Genomic DNA, 20,471 nt, shown 5'->3' on the forward strand with positions numbered 1-20,471 from the left:
CAAGCCATCCTAGGTGTATATGACGAACACAATCCGAGATATATTGAAAAATATCCTTAGTCCAACAAGGTTTATAAAGGTTGTAAATGGTAGGCCAAATTCTGAAGACAGAAAAAATGCATCCATCCATAAAAAAAAAGTAATCCATACGACTCCCGAGGGTTAATAAAGGCCTTTTGAAGCGAAGTGATGCATTTTTGTAAGAAAAATATCCAAATTTAAAACTTTATAAATTCAAAAAACGATCTTCCGGCGGACGACCGTACTCATACTGCGCACGTCAATTTGACCTGATGCAATGACGCACGTTCATTTTTTGGTGAACAATCCCTTTAAGTGCTGCATTCCATAAAACACTTCTACACTTATAGACTGTAATGTAAATGTTAAATTTTTTAACAAGTTATTCTGTTTTTCACTTCGTCTAAACCACACTTTTGACTCTAAACCTTCCGGACAGAAGACAAGTGAAACAAGTCATCCCCATCTAACATTTCCACACTTAGTTAAATGTCATTTTTAAAGCTCAACACCTCACATAGAGCCAAATGGGCCTCTAATGGGCTCCTATCATTATAGCATTACCAGTCGATAAATGAAATGTTAAGTGCTGTGTGACATTTCAGAAAGTCTCTATTTGTAGCTTAGCATTAAGGGTGTTGTAAGGCAGAGATAAGGAATGGTTTCTGCTATGACTGTCTTAAGTTCATTTGGGTCTTACATCTCGGTTGTTGATGAATGTAAAGATGGACAAAGGTTGATTGAGTTAACAGTGTGCTTGGTTATTAACTAATGACCATTTAGATTGATGTTCACGAAGTGAAAGATCAGTGGTAAAACACTTTATGTAGTGACCTTCAAACATCATGATCATCAGGTCTAATTGGACTTCAATGACCCACAATGTTTGTGGGAATGCTTTAAACAGTGTTCCTCCTAAGAAGGGTAAACAACAGTTAATCATATCTGATGAAACAAACTCTGCATGTTTGCCATTGCATTTCTGGATAAGCTGTGGATATTGTACATTCTGAATCTCAGTTTTACATGCTCTCAGTGTAATACAGCTCACATGAAAGCATTGTGTTCTTCGACTGACCCAAAAATGTCTTGCCTTGTGTTTTGATATAGCAACAAGCTTGATGAACAAAGGCTAACTTTTTGTGATGCAGCATAAGAAACTAAACCTTAGAGATTTGTCAGAGAGAATTAGGTTCTAGTTTAGCTCTTTTATGTGCAGTATCTATTCCCCATTGTTAGCTGAGAATGTCTAATGTCAAATTTGACCTGATATGACTTGGTGTAAAAAAGTGTCTAATAATCCCACAAGTGTTCAAATGTCATCATGTCAGTTGATGCCCAGTTTATCCCTTGCACCTGGTTCATAAGATCTGTTTTAACCTCCGATTATTGGCCACCTGCAGTAGAGCACTTTCTTGGCCCCTAGAGCTGCTGGGAAGTAGCTTCCTGTCTACAATAGAAGTACAGGCTCACGTCCCTGCAATAATCACAGCCTGTCCAGATAGTGACCAATCACAGCTGGCCGTTGGAGCACTCTAATTGCAGAGACTGGGACTTCTGGCTTCTCTAAACGTGTCAATGCCAAGATCGACACTGCCAGCTGCGGGACAGTCACAGCCGCGGGGCCTGTCGCTTATGTCGCCGGTTTTCCGTCTCCTCGTCAGATGGAGTGGTCTGATTATGTCAGAGCAGAAGCTCGGCTCCAAAGTTGGATGTTAAATGTGGTTTCAGAGCCTTGTGTGGAAAAGTGCTGGGAGTCTCTCAAAGTGCACTGCCAAATGATTGTTCACAAGAAAGGTGCGAAGACATTTTGTTGGCAGTTCTTTTCCTTCCAAGAGCAACAACACCAAATATGTCTAAACACACAATATTACCCAACCGCACCCACATTCGCATGCACTTACGACCTTGAAAATAACATTCACAATCTGCTCCGCTATCCATTGCCGTCTTCTTCAATTCGGCTGCAATTCTTCGCCAAGTTTTTATTTGTAAGCCACAAAGAGTCTTAGATAAAAGCACCACTCAAAGATGCTAAACAGGAGTTCGCACCATCAGGCAGTTGTCAGACTGCTCCAGCCCAAGGGAATGCTGGGATGTCTGTCAGGTCATCTACAAGTCAGCCTTGCAGAGTTCCCTTCTTCCCTGAAAAAGATAGAGAAGGGCGCAAGGTCAAATCAAGGGATTTATACTGCTCTCTAAGTGGAATAAACTGCGTTGAATAAGTCAGAAGGAGGTTGGAAACCAACCATTTCATCATGTCGACTTATTTAAGCTCTGGGAAAAAGAGCTTTGTCAGACGTTGGCATTTCACGGAGGTTGACAGATTGGAGCTAACTCTGGGCATCTGGCAAGCTTTCGATTCTTTTTTTGGAAATGTGGATGCGGAATTTTGCCAGCCCCTGTTGGCCTGCATTGAATTGATAACAGTTGTCTGTAGGGTTATTCAAACCTTTGTAAACTTGTTTCTGTCAATGGGTTCTGGATAATATTTTGAGCTCGACACCATTGTGTCAGAATAAGACGTAGCACAAAGTCTTAGTGTAAGTGAAATGAACCAGCGCATCACGAGATTATAGTATCGAGCTCTCTTTGAGAGTAGTATTCACCTCTTCATTTGACCCTGGTGCAGAGACAGATTTGACCACTGAAGGAAGTCGATTTCAGACTCTGTGTGGGTGAATCTTTTTTCTTCCTCTCAATATCTTTCTTCTCTTCTCTGTCATTTTTTTCAACGTCCACATCCCTATATGTTATCATTGTATGACTTGAATGGAAACCGCCAAGGGTTTTAGAGTCTAGGCACTGTACCATCAACCCTCGGCTGTGCTACAGACAGCGACTGTTCCTCGCCTTGGCAGCTTATCATCACCTTTGTGATGTTCAGCCTATGAGTGTGTATGTGTTTGTCTTTTCTGTAAACAACAAGAGAGCGAACTCTTTTCTTCCATTCCTCCCTCTGTGTCTGAGGAAGATATGGGCTAGTGAAAATGTGTCATCTGTTCTTACGCTTTGATGGTCCTTGTCTCGCTGGGTTTCGTTGGACTCTATCAGCAGGCCCATGTGTAGCGCAAGCCCAGGCCTGATCACCTTTCCTGCCTTTATCCAATTCCGCTGTGTCTCCGTGCCAACCCATTCCCCCTTCCCCCCAGGCATTTGCCATCTCCACAAACCCTCTATTCATCCTCTATTCATAACTCAGCATACATTCAGAAGGAATATTTAAACTGTCTTGACACATCCTCTAGAAAGACGCTGTCTTGTAGCGTCAGATCTTATTGTCTGGAGACATGTTACTTTTTTGACATTAACGTACGTTTAAAAGGCTTCGAAAGACGACACAATTGTCTCTACTGGCATGGAAGTAAATCCTTTTTTTATTTGACATGTCATTGTGTGCATGTAACAATGTTCCCAATAGGACGGTGAACACGTCTGTTTGGAATTCTTCAGTGTTACAGAGTTTACAGAGACCAAAGCATGAGAGTCAAAACACTTTTGTTGAAACAAAACTTTTGTTGGGACATGTGTCCAAGTTTGTGTCCATGAAACGGAAGCTGCAACCAATTATTTCCAAGTGAAAATGGTTTGTTGAACAAGAAAAAACAAAGGGTGGGACTTGATTTTATGCATTCGTTGATTGGATTGTGAGAGCTGTATATCAGAATGAATGCAGATATGAATGCTATTAGCTTAACTGTGATTGACATTTTTATTAAAAATGATAAGGTCAGTATACATGTATAAAAAATATATACTGTATGCATGGAATTGTTTGCAATAAGACCAGTAACATGCATTAACAATATAAAGAGAGTCAATTTTGATTTCAAGCCAAAAGGCAAACTGAGGTGAAGGAAAAAGTGTTCAAGATGTTAAATGAAAAGTCTCAGTCTCTCTTGCTTTTTTCAAACGACACAATACAAGTGGATTGTGCATTTCAGACAGTGTGAGGTGATGAATAATGTGACCTTTCTGTTCACCAGTCTCTCAGCTGCCGAAAGCTCTTCTTGGAAATTGCAAACATAATGAATGAATGGCTGCTTGTGGCAGAGAGGTAGAAAGTGTTGAAACTCAAGTTAGAGACAACAAATGGCTTCAATGTGAAGGTGACAGTCAGTCGCAGTGGATATTCACAACAGTGGGACTTTTTAAAAACGTTTGTGTCACTATTATGTGTAAAAACTGATCTTGTGAATAATACATAATGTCATGAATTAGTAAGTGAACATAAGTTTTTATCTCCAAGATACACTATATTGCCAAAAGTTTTGGGACGCCTGCCTTACGTGCACATGAACTTTAATGACATCCCATTCTTAATCCGTTTGGTTTAATATGGAGTTGGCCCACCCTTTGCTTTTATAACAGCTTCAACTCTTCTGGGAAGGCTTTCCACAAGGTTTAGGAGTGTGTTTGTGGGAATTTTTGACCATTCTTCTAAAAGCGCATTTGTGAGGTCAGGCAGCGATGTTGACAAGAAGGCCTGGCTCGCAATCTCCGCTCTAATTCATCCCAAAGGTTGAGGTCAGGACTCTGTGTAGGCCAGTCAAGTTCCTCCACACCAAACTCGCTCATCCATGTCTTTATGGACCTTGCTTTGTGCACTGGTGCGCAGTCATGTTGGAACAGGAAGGGGCCATCCCAAACTGTTCCCACAATGTTGGGAGCATGAAATTGTCCAAAATGTCTTGGTATGAAGCATTAAGTGTTCCTTTCACTGGAACTAAGGGTCCAAGCCCAACCCCTGAAAAACAACCCCACACCATAATCCCCCCCCTCCACTTGCAGTCAGGCAAGTACCATTCTCCTGGCAAATGCCAAACCCAGACTCGTCCATCGGATTTCCAGACAGAGAAGTGTGATTCGTCACTCCAGAGAACATGTCTCCACTGCTCTAGAGTCCAGTGACAGCGTGCTTTACACCACTGCATCCGACGCTTTGCATTGCACTTGGTGATGTAAGGCTTGGATGCAGCTGCTCGGCCATGGAAACCCATTCCATGAAGCTCTCTACGCACTGCTCTTAAGCTAATCTGAAGGCCACACGAAGTTTGGAGGTCTGTAGCTATTGACTCTGCAGAAAGTTGGTGACTTCTGCGCACTGTGTGCCTCAGCATGCGCTGACCCCGCTCTGTGGTTTTACGTGGCCTACCACTTCGTGGCTGAGTTGATGTTATTCCCAATTGCTTCCACTTTGTTATGATACCACTAACAGTTGACCGTGGAATATTTAGTAGTGAGGAAATTTCACAAATTGACTTATTGCACAGTACCACACTTAAATTCACTGAGCTCCTGAGATCGACCCATTCTTTCACAAATGTTTGTAGAAGCAGTCTGGATGCCTAGGTGCTTGATTTTATACACCTGTGGCCATGGAAGTGATTGGAACACCTGAATTCAATTATTTGGAGGAGTGTCCCAATACTTTTGGCAATATAGTGTATTTCACGCTTTAAATCTCTAATGTTTAGCAAGAACCATGGTACTATATATGATCACGTTCCATGGCATTAATAATGATAATAATTTGTTATATTTGCCAGTGGGCAAATTTGGTCAGGATTCAGATGTTATTTTCAAATGACAATGCCCTCAGAGTATCAGGACCTAGATATTACTTCTAATCCATGCTGTATTTTGCTGTATAGTGTCTGCATCACTATATTGGGGTATTAGGACACATCACAGGGTGGGCTGCCCCTGCTGGCCTCACTTTGTCCTCCAGCAGTAACCTTATTTTCACCAGGAGGTCTCCCATCCTGACATTGACCAGACTGCTTAGCTTCAATGGGGAAACTAGGCTAGAGTTGCAGGGTGATATTCTGTGATGTGATTTCAAATATCATGTGACACTATGGTACATAAATGTTGATAATATGACAGATTTGTAATGCACTGCATATGCTGACAGTGCTGATTAAGAACGTGTGTACATGAACTTTAGTATGAGCAGAAAGGTGCACACTTTTCATTATATACTGAATGAATGATTCCTTTGAATCCTTCACTCGACCAATTCCATTACACATGCTACCAAATACGAAATATTAAGGTTGATACCATCACTTTACCATGGTACCACTAAAACACTTTTTTCAGGCAATGTGACTGTTGGATGTTTCTCCAAAAGTCATTTTTTACCTTATTGATTAGTTTGTTTTTATATCTTAGCATTAAGGGACAACCGGATTGAACTGGTTCGAGCCTCATGGAAGGAGCTGACCATCAGCATCAGTGATGTTACTCTGTCAGATGAAGGACAGTATACATGCTCGCTCTTCACCATGCCTGTCAAGACTTCCAAAGCCTTCCTGACCGTGTTAGGTAAGACCTCTCGTAGATTCATCTCCCTCACATCCTCATCAATCTGCGCTTTTAAGGTCAACACACTCACTTCTGGTCTGGGGTCCGTGTGTTCTCTGCCTTCACATGATCTTGCTTTCTTTTTGCCCTTTGGTGACACAGAGAGTTCACACTGGCTGACGGAGTCATTAGATGTGTCACTGCTTTGGTTTATAATCAGCTTGTGCACTACTCACTCTGTACGCCTAAAATTAGTATACCACTTTTAGTTGTATTGTTTTGTTCATCATTTATATAGCGCTTTTTACAATACAGATTGTTTCAAAGCAGCTTCCCAGTGATAACAGGAAAATTAATGGACAGAGATTATTTTGGCTTTACTGCAGCTCTAGGAAAAAGTTATTATCGAGCTAAAGGAAGTTTTTGATTGAATCACTTCCAGTGTAAAAATCATTAATTATTAACTTAGGGGCCGCTTAAATGACACCTTTTTAATTGAAAACAGAAGACTTTTAATGCGTTCTTTCCATTCATTTACTTGTTTAGTCTATAGGTATGTGCGTTTGAATGTGTATGTGCGCAGATGCTTAGTCTTTCTTTACAAAGTGACATTGCCAAATTACTTGTCTGGCCTGCATAATACAGAATTATTAGTCGTTTCCATGGATCCATGCAAACTGGAATCATTTTGATAACGTTTTATCTATACATAGGGAAAGGAATGGGAAGGAGGCCTTTGCAGGGGATAGTTTAGTTGATACTTCAGGGCTGCATTGTCATCGTGTCTAGGCACAGGTCCTTCATCTCATCTGGATACGGCCTGGATCTGGCAGACTATGGTAAACCTCGGGATAAACAGAGAGACTAATATTAGTGTAGATGCCATTCTTCTTATGATGTAGCGAGTACATCAGGTGTTATGGGAAGTGTTCCCAGTTCCGGCTGACCTAATTTATGCAGCCTAAAAATTTACATGCTTTGAATTATAGAAGTAGATAGTGTTATGTGTATGCCAGCGTAAAGAGATGTGTTTTTAGTTTAGATTTGAACTGACAGAGTGTGTCTGCTCCCCGAACAATGCTAGGAAGACTGTTCCAAAGGTGCTAGGTGCATGGTGCTAAAAAGGAAAAGGATCTACCGCCTGCGGTTGATTTTGATATTCTAGGTATTATCAACTGGCCAGAATTTTGAGATCGCAAAAGACGTGAAGGACAATAATGTGTTAAGAGCTCGCTCAAATAGTTTACAGGCAATTGTATTGTATTGTATTGTATTGTATTGTATTGTATTGTATTGTTTTGTTTTGTTTTGTTTTGTTCATCCAACAGTGGTGATACTATTCCCCTACTATTCAGTTCACGTTCAGGTGGGAGGCTGAAATCATAGAATCACCATCATCAGTGCTGCCTATAATCCTTCTCCTCTGTTTGTATATCAGGTGTTCCAGCAAAACCAGAAATCACAGGCCTCTCGAGACCTGCCCAGGAGGGGGAGGACGTCACACTGACATGCACCACATCTGGCAGCAAACCAGCTGCTGACATCCGATGGTTTAGAAACGACAAGGAGGTGCAAGGTAAACAAATCCCCCCGGATAGCCTAGAGCTAACTGTGTGCAATGAACAGCTGCATATGATGTTAGAGTGCAAGTGGTTCATAATGTGCATCTTTACACTAGCATCTTTATGAATTGTGCAGCTCTTTACAAAGCATCTCACAGCGGTATAGTTTAGTATTGATAGAAACTTGCGATGGCAAGTTATAAAGTCAGAATTGTGAGATATAAACTTGAAATTTCCAGTTATAAAGTCAGAATTGCGTGATGTAAAATCTCAATTGCAAGAAAAAAAAAAAGGAAAAACTGTGAGATTAACGTCGCAATTACCTTTTTTTATTTTGTATTCATTAGTGGAAACAGGCTTCCATACTTTTCGAATATTTTAAAATCTAATTAATTCCTCTGATGGCAAAGCTGAATTTTCAACAGTTATTGCTCCAGTCTTCAGTGTCACATGATCCTTCAGAAATCTGATTTGCTGCTCAAGAAACATTTATTATTATTATCAATTTTGAAAAGAGTTGTGCTGCTTCATCTTTTTGTAGAAACTGTGGGTTTTTTTTAATGAATAGAAAGTTCAAAAGAAGAGCATTTATTTGAAAAATAAATATTTTATTATTAATGTCTTTAATGTCACTTTTGATTAATTGCATCCTTGCTGAATTAAAGTATTAATGTCTTTTGTTATAAATCCCTTATTTTAATCTTAAAATATAATATGTAAATTATAGATATTTTTTATGTATATAGTGTAAACACTGGCTCTACCAGTGAAGTGAAACAAGACTACGTATTTGTCCGAACAATGAACCTTTTCTGACCCAAAAAAAAAAGAATTAATGAATTCATTCTTTGAGTCAAACCAATGTACGGTAGTGCAGCATAACACAACACATCAGTTCAACTTTAACCAATATGTTACCCCAGACATCCCTCCGAGGGCTGAGGCTCACACATCTCGGGCAGAAGCCCCAGTCGGCTGATCTGGTGGTGGTGATTGATGGCCTGAGACTCTGTTAGACAGGTCCGACTCAGAGATGGCATTCATGCAAGCCATACTTAAAGGCCAGTGGCACGCGGGAACATAGCATCACAGCTGGACTGCCTGTCACTCACTCCAATTCAAAGGAATCTCGCTCTGTGATCTGATCTTGTGAGACGTATTGGATGTGCTTCTAGAGACCAGCACGTAAGCCCAAACAGAATATCTAACACGGTGCGATACCACTCACTTTAGGATGGTCAGGGAGATATGAAGCCTTGTGGATCGGGTCACGTTTATGGATACCCAGGCTGCCGTCGACAGAACTTTCAGTGCAGCCTATGCAATTCTTGAAAATTCAGCACAAATACAGGATTTCCTGAAAGCTTATTTACCACAGGGGTTTGCCTGTGTGTGTGTGTTTTTTTATAGATGCAATTTACTTTATCTGGAACTGTGCTACTATACTAATTTCCTTCTTTCATGTGCTTTTCATGCTTTTTTAACATATCTGGATAGGTTTGCACCAGCCATTCACAAGGACTGTGTTAAACTAGGACATGAAGGTTAAAGTATAGGGGGTTAGTGACTACAAGTTCATTTAGCCACTTTTTTACCTGGAACAATAGGTGCTTTCGCACTGGAGGATCCTTTTCATATTTCCTAGAACTGTTGGCTGAAGTACCAGGATTTTGCCGTGTTTGCACCGCAGGAACTAGGAATTATTTTAGTTCTAGGAACTCCTTTTGGGGGAACTAAATTAGCTCCTACTTCAGAGTAGGGTCTAAACCAGCACTATAGGAACTATCAGTGACGTGAGTGTACATTGATTGGTCAAACGCATGACAAACACCGATACCTGGCATTTTTATAAAGCAGTGTAAACATATTTATGTCACAAACATGGAAAACAGTGATAACGACATTTACCTGGGTTGCATTCTTTTTCTCTGCCTCGATGATATGTCTTAAAGACGCCGCTGTAAGCCCCTTCAGAGTTCCTATTGCTGGTGCGAATGCAACCAGGAACATGGCCCGGGGAAAATTAGTTCTCAGGGAACTATCCTAGTGGCTAGTTCCTATAACTGAGTTCCTAGAACTATTCGGTGTGAAAGCCCCTATTTTTTCCCAGGAACTTTTTTTTCCCCCAGATCTGTTGCTGTCTGCATTTCTATTGCGGTCTAAACAACCGTGAAGATTAGTCCGTTGATGTAGGACTGCGCGACTTTCCAGTTCCCGCTGGATTTCGTCCTCCGCCCAGAGAAAATTAGTTCTCGAGGGAACTATCCTAGTGGCTAGTTCATATAACTGAGTTCCTAGAAGTAATGGTGTGAAAGCTGCTATTTTGTCCCAGGAACCTTTTTTCCCCCAGACCTGTTGCTGTCTGCGTTTCCATTGTGGTCTAAAGTACCATTAAGATTAGTCCGGTGATGTAGGACTGTGCGACTTTCCAGTTCCTGCCGCATACAAGCTTAATAAAGCCTGACGTTCGCCGTTCGGTCGTATTTTTTAAACTCCATTGTTGATTTGAATAGCAAACGACTCTTACTGCATGCACTGTAACAGACTTTAAAAAATGGTGTTTGAAATAAAATGCTGCGTGAACCCAAGTCCCACCCCCAAAAGTTTCTGAACTTTAAAAAAGCAGGGACATTCTGAGGGGGGAATTTTTACCTGGACCGCTGGTCCCTGCGGTCGAAACACACCGAGTACCACCCCAAAGTCCCTAGTTCCTGGGGAAAGTTCCTGCAGTGAAAACTCTGCTTTTGTAACAAAATTTGTACTTAAAGGTAATAAAGAGGATCTTTTCGTCGACTGAGAAACCAAAGACTGTTACTGAGTTTTTGAAATGAGCGCATGCGTAAGAACAACCCCCCTTCCTTTCGAGGGAACGCCTCCCAAAATTCGTGCACGAGTATTGGAACTCGAGTGTTTACCACCGGCATTCACTGTGTCGTGTTAGTGAATTCATTATGTCGGACTCACCGCAGGTAACTCATAATCTGCAGTTGTTACTCCTGTCTCTGGACAAAAACATTGCATGCGGCGCCTGTAGAGTGTGGAAAGTTACTGGAGCGCGCAGCCGCGCTCATCTCTCACAAGGAACGTCACGGCAGTGATTGACAAGCCAGAGGGCCAATCGTTTACGCGATGATCGCGTAAACGATTGGCTGATGTTTTTAAGGCCCTACCTCGTGCACAGATGATGTATATTAATATTATTACTTTCAGTGCACCTAATAAATAGTCTTTTATCAGTTAGTAAAGACAGTTTCAAGTAATATTGCAAAAATTTATAAAACAAAACATCCTCTTTAGCACCTTTAATTTGGTTGCACCGTTTGTTCTTAAAGGGACAGTTCAACCAAAAATTACTATTTTGTCATGATTTACTTACCCTCATGTCGTTCCAAATCTGTATGTCTTTCTTTATTTCTTTTTTTTAGTGTAACACAAACAAAGATATTTTGAAGAATGTTGGTAACCAAACAGTATTGACTTCTGCTGTATGTGCAAAAAACACTGAGACATTTCTCAAAACATCTTTTATTTTATACAGAAGAAAGTAAGTCATACAGTTTTGAAACAACATGAGGTGAGCATATGACAGAATAATCATTTTTGGGAGAAGTAGGTTGTAAGGAATCTGTAATGTGTAGTCGCATACTGGAACATGACATCTGCCTTTACTGATTCAGTAAGGAGCCTACAAAATGTGTAAACAGAAGTAGTGTTGAAAAGCTGAGCATATGTGGGGTGACATTTAAAAAAAATAGGTTTAATGAAAACTCTATTTAGTAGTGCTTAAATTGCTTAGAGTCCATTTACACCACAACTAAGCTGAGTTTTAATTCAACCATTCCCCGTCTATAAGCTCAAATACTGGTGTTGTGCCAAACTTTCATGCTATCTGAAGAATAATTGTTTCTACTTACAGTAAGGGATTTAAACTAACACTAAACGTAAATCGCCCTGCACTATTTGCGTTACAGACACCTTAAATCATGCAGCTTGTTGAGGAGATATGTGCTGTTTGTTACTTTACTAAGTGTACTGAGTCCTGCACATGACATGCGCACAAAAAAAAGAATTTTTTTTTTTATTTGTTCCCACAAATTAAGACTTTGTTCTCTCTACGATTTACTAAAACATAATAAGCGTTCAGACTTCCAATTAGGAAAAAAAAATCCCTTTTATTTACATTGAAACCTTCTGGGTGGGTGTTTTTGCCAGTAAGTAACAATCCAGAATTCCTAGCAACCACCTGCCATGCCACTCAGAACACACAAAAAACACTCAGAACATCTTAGTAACCACATAGCAGCTCCTTGGCAATAATCCAACATCGAAATGTAATAATAAAAGTGAAAAAAATCTATTTACAATATTTCTACCTCTCCTCTGAGAAATGCAATTGATTTTCACTGGTTGATTTTTACCTACACACCAGAGGCGTTTCAGAGGTCTGTTCTGGAGGAGGGTGAGAAATGGCAGATTGGACTTATCTGCAGTTTCTCTGAGATAATGAGATAAACAACATACACTCATTAGAGTAAGGAAACAAAAAAAAAGTCACTCACACAAGTTTATTATTGGTATTAAATGGCCCTATGTAATAAAAATACAAGATTGTTTAGATACTTCTACCTTAAAGGGGTAGTTCACACAAAAATCATTCTGTCATCATTTACTCACCCTCATATTGATACAAATCATTTTTCAAAACATGCTCTTTTGTGCTCCACAGGTTTGGAATGACATTGGGGTAAGTAAATGATGATAAAACAGACTTTTCATGTTTGGGTGAACTATCCCTTTTTAAAAAAAAAAAAAAATGGGCATTTTGCAACATTTATTTGCAGCTCATCTTCAAAACAAAGGTGATCAGTCTTCCTGAAGCGTCAGATGATAGCATGCATCTGGAGGAGTATGGCATTGCTGCAGGCAATCCAATGCGAGCATCTGACTGACGCTAGTGTTGATAGAGAGAGAGAGAGAGAGAGAGAGAGAGAGAGAGAGATGTGCTTCAGCTGCTTAATACTCACAATATCTAGCTTTCATGCCACTGACCAGATATCACACTGCACCATATTCCACAGCAATTAGCATCAATACTTGTTGCTGAATATGAAAATACATACCAGCCATTCCTCATACTGAGCACCAGCAAGGAACCCGGATTCATACCAAAACTCATAAATTCTTACATATTTTATAATAATAGCATGTCATTAACAAATGCACCGTGGTATTATCATGTGTGTTTTGTACATAGTACCATGGTCATACAGAACCATGAAAAGTACCGTTCATACTTTTGGGTTTTTTTTTTTAAAGAAATACTTTTACTCAACAAGATGCATTAAATTGATCAAAACTGACAGTGAAGTGTTACAAAAGACTATTTTAAATAAATACTATTCTTCTGAGCTTTCTATTCATCAAATATATATAATATCATATTAAAATTGGCACAATTAATCATTCTAAAGATAATTTTTATCTATTCAATGCTTTCATCTGCCACAATAATGTATTTTAATTATTCTGCTTTCGTTGGCTTTTCAACAAATATTGAAATATTCAGTTAATAATCAGCATACCATGTAATTAATTCATGTGAAAAATGTTAAACAATTGAAAGCCATAGTTCTAGTCTTATTGTGAATGATTGCAAGAGCAAATTGTTTAAAAATGGAAAAGCTAATAATTTGCTCCACCTATAAAATGACTTTCCTTTTCACCTCACATCATCCTGATTCACTCGGAAATACAACACATTACATTTACAATATATTTGGCAGGTGCTAAATCCGAAGTGACTTACAGCACATTCAGGGGATGCATTTTTATCAATACTGGTGTTCCCTGGGAATTGAACCAACAGCCTTTGTGTTGCTAGCGCAGTACAACATAATGGAAGTAAAATGGGTTTGCAATTTCATTTTATTTCTTCGGTGTTCCATCAATGTTTTGAATGGACAACATGGATGGGATTTGGATGAAAAAAAGCCAAGGACACCATAGACTGTTTTACTGTGTCTGTGCATCTAGGGAAAGAGTGATACTCGTCCATTTTATCTGGGCAGGTCATGCATGTATATGTTTAGTGAGATGTTTGCTGGAGGCAATCCTCCAGGGCGATGTTTTACTTAGCCATTCATGATGCCGTTGATCCAGGGCTTTCACGGTAAGCGGACATGGCTTTAAGTGCCATTATCTCTGGTTGCTGATTCTCTATCACTTTCTGTGCTGTTTCTCACACAGACGTTATAAGGACTCTTTATGAGCTCTAAATGATTTGTTTATCACATTTCTACAGGATTTCAAATAAAGTCCAAGCTAAAAGGCACAATATTTTGAGCTGTATAGTATTTAGGGTATTTTTTATTGGTGGATTGCTGTTCTTCCGTGTGACTGCAAACGAAATCTTTTCTGCAAACAGAAGAATGTCATATTGCTGTCATATTGCTGTTGATGTATAAACACAAAGTTTAAGGATAATACCTGTATAATCACATATAATATGAAATTAAATATATAAGAAACTAAAAAAATATTCTTATACAACACATCAAATTTGATTGGCCAGCAGCGTTCCAGGAAGTGCACTCATTTTGTCACTTCAGTTGTGTGTTTACAAGCTCCAGACAGCCAGTCTGTGGTTTATTCAGTGAGTCATTAAATCATTTACTCAGCCGATTTGTTCAAAAACATTGATTCATTCAGGAATGAATAAGTGACTTTCATTATGAATGAGTTGTTGAAAACACTGATTTATGTATCAATTATTTATTTAGCAGACACTTTTATCCAACACAACTTATAAATGGCTAAAACAACAAGCAATTTAAGATTGCAGGAAATTGAGATGTAATTGAATTGTTCACTTAACCGTGTTATTCTGATTGAGATGTTGAATCATCAACTCAACCGGTTCACATTCATTCAGGAAAGAATCAGCAGTGTTGCTTGTAGACATGTCTTTGATTTTGCTTTGATTTCATTTGGAACTATTTTCATTGGTGGACAAATACAGTAAAAAATAACTGCAAATATTGTGTCTAAAATGTAAGTTACTTAATATTAACTTCTTGTTTGTTGAAATGTTATATGCAGTAGTGCTAATGTGTGGAACAGCAGCTTTTCTGCTTTCTTCCTTCAACAGACATCTGATGTCTGTACTGTAAGAAATTATTATCCAGCATGCTTAGCCTGTATGCATTTCCCTATATATATATATATATGTAAGTTGAAGCCCCTGACGCATGTCTACATACAATCTTGAGTATCACAGAACATTTAATAATCATAATGCATGATATACTAAATGAAGTACTTGTACAGTACTGTATGTGTAGCTTGATAGGTCTTCTTGTGACTGTGTTTTGGCAGGTCAGAAGGAGGTAAATGCCACTGGGAGGTCATTCACGGTCAGGAGCAACGTACACCTCAAGGTGGACAGGAAGGACGATGGAGCAGCATACACCTGCGTGGTGGAGCACATAGCTCTGGGCTCCTTGCCTCACCAAGTCACAGAAGTGCTGGAGGTCCACTGTGAGTCATGTTTTTGGATCGGTTTCCTCCTGACTTTAGTTTAACGGAAACTGCTCTCAGATCATCTGAAACGGGACGTCTGCCAGCAGCAGTTTAAAGAGCGGGAGAGCCAGGGTTGTGTGTGCAGTAACTGCAACTTAGCAATGTTTTGGAGTCGTGTAACAGTAGCTCAGTAACATGTTTTCAAAATAGTGTAACTTTTCCAATTAACAAGCTATTTGTTTTTAAAAGTGGTTTGGTGTGAAAAAATGCTAGTATTTTACAATGTATGATTGTGTAATTTATATATAATATTTACAAAAATTATCCTTTATTCCTCCTACATTTTTTTTTTTGCATTTTGTTGTTATGTCTTGTGTTTTGTTTATATCTTTGTTGTGTCTTGCATTTTTGTTTTGTTTCGTGTTTTTGTTGTCTTGTGTTTTTGTTGTGCTTTTGTTCTGTTTTGTTTGTGTGTTTTTGTTTTGATTCGTTGTGTTTTTTGTTTTGTTTTCATTGTTTTGTTTCATTTTGTGTTTTTTGTTTTTGTCTTGTGTTTTTGTTCTGTTTTGTTTTTGTTTTCTTGTTTTTGTTTTGATGTCTTGTTTTTGTCGTCTTGTGTTTTGTTTTGTTTCATGTTTTTTTGTTTTTGTTGTGTCTTGTGTTTTTGTTTTGTTTCATTTTGTGTTTTTTTGTTTTTGTTGACTTGTTTTTGTTCTGTTTTGTTGTGCCTTTTGTTTTTGTCTTGTGTTTTTGTTTTGTTTCATTTTGTTTTTTGTTGTCTTGTGTTTTTGTCCTGTTTTGCATTTTTGTTGTCTTGGTTTTGTTCTGTTTTGTTGTCTTTTGTTTTTGATTTGTTTTTGTCTTGTGTTTTTGTTTTGTTTCTTGTTTGTTTTTGTCTTGTTTCTTGTTTTTTTGTCTTGTGTTTTTGTTTTGTTTCTTGTTTGTTTTTGTCTTGTTTTTTGTCTTGTGTTTTTGTTTTGTTTCATTTTGTGTTTTTGTTGTGTCTTGTATTTTTGTTTTTGTTTTTTGTTTTGTGTTTTTGTTCTGTTTTGTTGTGTCTTGTGTCTTGAGTTTTTGTTTTGTTTCGTTTTGGTGTTTTTTGTTTTTGTTGTGACTTTGTTTTTGTTTTGTTTGCTTTGTTTTGTTTTGGGGTTTTTTGTCAATCCAGATCCTCCTCAGGTCCAGATTGTGCACTCAGTAATAGTACCTCAGGAAGGACAGTACTTCAAACTGGAGTGCGTATCCAAAGGCAACCCACTGTGAGTGCAGCTTTCTTTTAATCACCTACGTGAACATTGTTTGAATATGGTTTGTCTTATGAATTTGAACTTGCAGAATCATCACGTCTCAAGGCGGCCCTTATCTGCATGCCGAGAACAAAAAGCAATAATACTAAATCAAATTGTGATATTTGGGAGAGATTTAGTGAGTCATATAATCGTCTAGAGACAGTTGTAACTCTTTTAGTGTGACCTTTCTGAGGTAGAGGACAAAACCGTAAAAAGTTCCTTGAGCAGATATGATAACAAAATGAGAGAAAAATCTTTTTTGCCTCTAGACTACTGAACCTGTGGCCTAAAAAGATTACAGAAGCTGAGAGTTTTTCATGTTATACATTTACAATGGAAGTACAATGGGGGTACAATTTACATTGATGTGTTCTTATGTTAAAAATAGCTTGAAAGAATGCAATGAAAGGAACTTGAACACAGATTTGTTTTTTTTTGTTTTTTTTATATGTACTCAACAATAATTCATTTCTAACAAAAAATTAAAAGAGAAATCCAATGTAGTGTACCATTTCCTGTACACTAGGGGGGAAAGATCTACATGAACTAGCATAGCAGCACATTTTATGTCCTGATTTCAAATTAAATCCATGGAAAGCATTGAATTTCGTTGTGTTTGAAATGCAAAAAGATGCTCAACTGATGCACCAACTTGTCATGTAGTGTCATTTCCATAATGACCAAGTGACCAGTTACTGTCATGAGAAACAGTATTGGCTCTTAATATCCTTTGGTGATTACATTAGCAAGTCAGCTACCTATAGCTTTTCACATACATGTTGTTTTTAGGCCTGAGCCAGTTTTATGGACAAAAGATGGAGGTGAGCTTCCTGATGTTGAACGAATGATCGTGGAGGGTAGAGATCTAATCATTACCACACTGAACAAAACAGACAACGGCACATATCGCTGTGAGGCCAGCAACCAACTCGGCACCAACAGGGATGAATTTACGCTGTATGTGTATGGTAAGTACTTCTGGGTCAACATAACCTCTGGAGGGCAATAAATCCATAAGTTTATTTATTTATTTTTTATATTCTCATGTGTTCTCATTATTTATTTTATTTGTGAAAGTTTATGTTAATATCCATCGTAATCTGCATCAAAACACACATACGTACGCACTCAGTAAACTCCTCCTGGCCTAGTTTACCAGTGTTTTTGTGTGTTGGGGGTATACAGCAGAAACTGCTGGTGGCTGCAGTATTTGCCACCAAAGTGAAACGGAGCCAGAAATGATAAGTTGGTTCTCCAAAACAGGAAGTAAAACAAGAGAAGAACACGCAATTAAGGGTCCACTGCTAATGCGGATAACATTTGTCAAGCTAAAATTGGAAGGAAGATACAGAGCTCTTGGGACAGAGACGGATTTGTAGCATCGCTTTTTAATAGGCCCAACAGCAATCTTTGAGAGAGATCATTTGGAAGGTACACATTTTTTTGTACTAAAAACAAAGATGTGGGATTTGTCACAACAGGAGGGTTCTTTATGGACGGACGCCTTTTGAAAGTTGAGCCCACAACTCTCCATGCCTTTCTGCTGCCCTAGATTTATTTGGCCACATTAACAAGACAAACAGACACACAAAATAAAGATCTTCACTAGTGTAGATACTCTACAACTGAATCAGTTTAAACCAAGATCTCTAATACTTGAAGAAAGTTAGCAGAATTATATATTAGTGACATGCTAGCCAAAAAAATACAAAATTATTATTGCAGTTATTTACAGATCTACTTTTGAATGGTTGTCAATGGAAAATAACACTTTTATTTATATCATAGACTAACTGAACCATGCTAACCAGTCAAACATTGACCTCCAGGTTAAAGAATTGAGAGGAAGCGAGAGACAGACAGGTGTAGAGAGAGAAAGAGAGAGAATCTCATTCACATGACTCATTACCTCTGCTTCTAATTCATCTAGATGTCTGACTTCACCCGAGTGATATTTATTAAGCCCTTCCTCTCAGGATGAGTTGTCCGACTCGGCTCTCGAATGAACCTAATTTGCTAATGGTACGACTGCCAAGTGGCAATAAATGTCAGTTGAAATCACACAGTCTCTATTCATCTCCAGTTACCGTTTTAATTCCCGTTTATTAATGTGTCTGCTGGTAGGTACACTTTATTTTTCCAAGGACAGATAGAAATAGGAATGGCTGGTGTTTAGGAAAGGCAATAAATATAAAGCAGGATGGCAAATTCGGTCATGTTAGTATTCTGTTAAGTAGGATGGGCCGTTATATTTAACATTACTTAGGTTTGTTTAGTGTTTTATTTATACTTGTAATGTACTTGGTTATATTTTTTAACTGTAGTGTTTACTACATTTGATGTTTCATTTAAATTTAATATATTTTATATATACTAAATAGCATCTTCATCATTATAAATGTGAAATTACAAATATATTCAAATACATTGCATACATGTTTCAGTAGAAATGATGGTTATTTTACAGTACGTGTACTTATACATGTATGTCCTTACCTAAGAATGTACTGGGTAACTACAGGGGTTAAGGTTAGGTTTGGTGTAGGTTTGGAGTTAGTTCCTAATTATTACGAAGTAATTGTAATTACTGTAATAAGTACATCATATGTACATGAGGAACAGGACTGTAAAGTAAAGTGCTAAAAAATGACATTAAGGTATATTTAATTTACCATAAATGCTTGTCAGTATATTCGGCAGAACACTTCAAACATATTTCAGAGACAATAGAAGTATTTATGAAATTACATATAAAGATGTACTTAAGTCCTTAAGTCAAAATTTTTTTAAAGTAAATTATTTCCATAGTATGTACTCATTTTAAAAGTATTCTAAAGTGTACTTCTTATTCACAAGGAAATAACTGATTGAAACTACAGTACATTATATACTAAACCAAAACAATACTATTATTTTTCATTTAAGTACAATTTAGTACAACTCTGTTCTGAATGTGTATATTTAAAGGGTTAGTTCCCTCATGTCGTTCCACACCCGTAAGACCTTCATTCATCTTCGGAACACAAATTAAGATATTTTTGATGAAATCCAATGGCTCAGTGAGGCCTGCATTGACAGCAAGATAATTAACACTTTCAATGCCCAGAAAGCTACTAAAAACATATTTAAAACAGTTCATGTGACTACAGCGGTTCAACCTTAATGTTATGAAGTGACGAGAATACTTTTTGTGCACCAAAAAAAAACAAAATAACGACTTTATTCAACAATATCTAGTGATGGGTGATTTCAATACACTGCTTCATTAAGCTTCAAAGTTTTATGCATATTTAGTTTCGAATCAGTGGTTCGGAGCGCTTATCAAACTGCTAAAGTCACATGATTTCAGTAAACGAGGCTTCGTTACGTCATAAGTGTTTCGAAATTTCAGTAGGTTACGTGACTTTGGCAGTTTGATACACGATCCGAACCACTGATTCGAAACAAAAGATTCATAAAGCTTCGAAGCTTCATGAAGCAGTGTTTTGAAATCACCCATCACTAGATATTGTTGAATAAAGTCGTTATTTTGTTTTTTTGGTGCACAAAAAGTATTCTCGTCGCTTTATAACATTAAGGTTGAACCACTGAAGTCACATGAACTGTTTTAAATATGTCTTTAGTAGCTTTCTGGGCATTGAAAGTGTTAATTATCTTGCTGTCAATGCAGGCCTCACTGATCCATCAGATTTTATCAAAAATATCTTAATTTGTGTTCTGAAGATGAACAAAGGTCTTACAGGTGTGGAACGACATAAGGGTGAATAATTAA

The 20,471-nt window shown here is 38.1% G+C and overlaps 1 protein-coding gene across 7 annotated transcripts in view; it reads left to right on the top strand.

Moving 5' to 3' along the window:
• The window catches only part of cadm2b (cell adhesion molecule 2b), a 259,203-nt gene that overhangs the window by 217,983 nt on the left and 20,749 nt on the right, over nucleotides 1-20,471 (top strand). For all 7 annotated transcript variants that reach the window (XM_048160169.1, XM_048160174.1, XM_048160173.1 and 4 more), the window contains 5 exons: nucleotides 6,199-6,351; nucleotides 7,769-7,906; nucleotides 15,267-15,428; nucleotides 16,579-16,669; nucleotides 17,489-17,667. In XM_048160169.1, coding sequence (XP_048016126.1) covers nucleotides 6,199-6,351; nucleotides 7,769-7,906; nucleotides 15,267-15,428; nucleotides 16,579-16,669; nucleotides 17,489-17,667 — 723 coding nt within the window. The remainder of the gene's footprint in view (nucleotides 1-6,198; nucleotides 6,352-7,768; nucleotides 7,907-15,266; nucleotides 15,429-16,578; nucleotides 16,670-17,488; nucleotides 17,668-20,471) is intronic.

The sequence above is a fragment of the Megalobrama amblycephala genome, linkage group LG16, assembly GCF_018812025.1.
Source record: "Megalobrama amblycephala isolate DHTTF-2021 linkage group LG16, ASM1881202v1, whole genome shotgun sequence".
In the NCBI taxonomy this organism is placed as follows: domain Eukaryota; kingdom Metazoa; phylum Chordata; class Actinopteri; order Cypriniformes; family Xenocyprididae; genus Megalobrama; species Megalobrama amblycephala.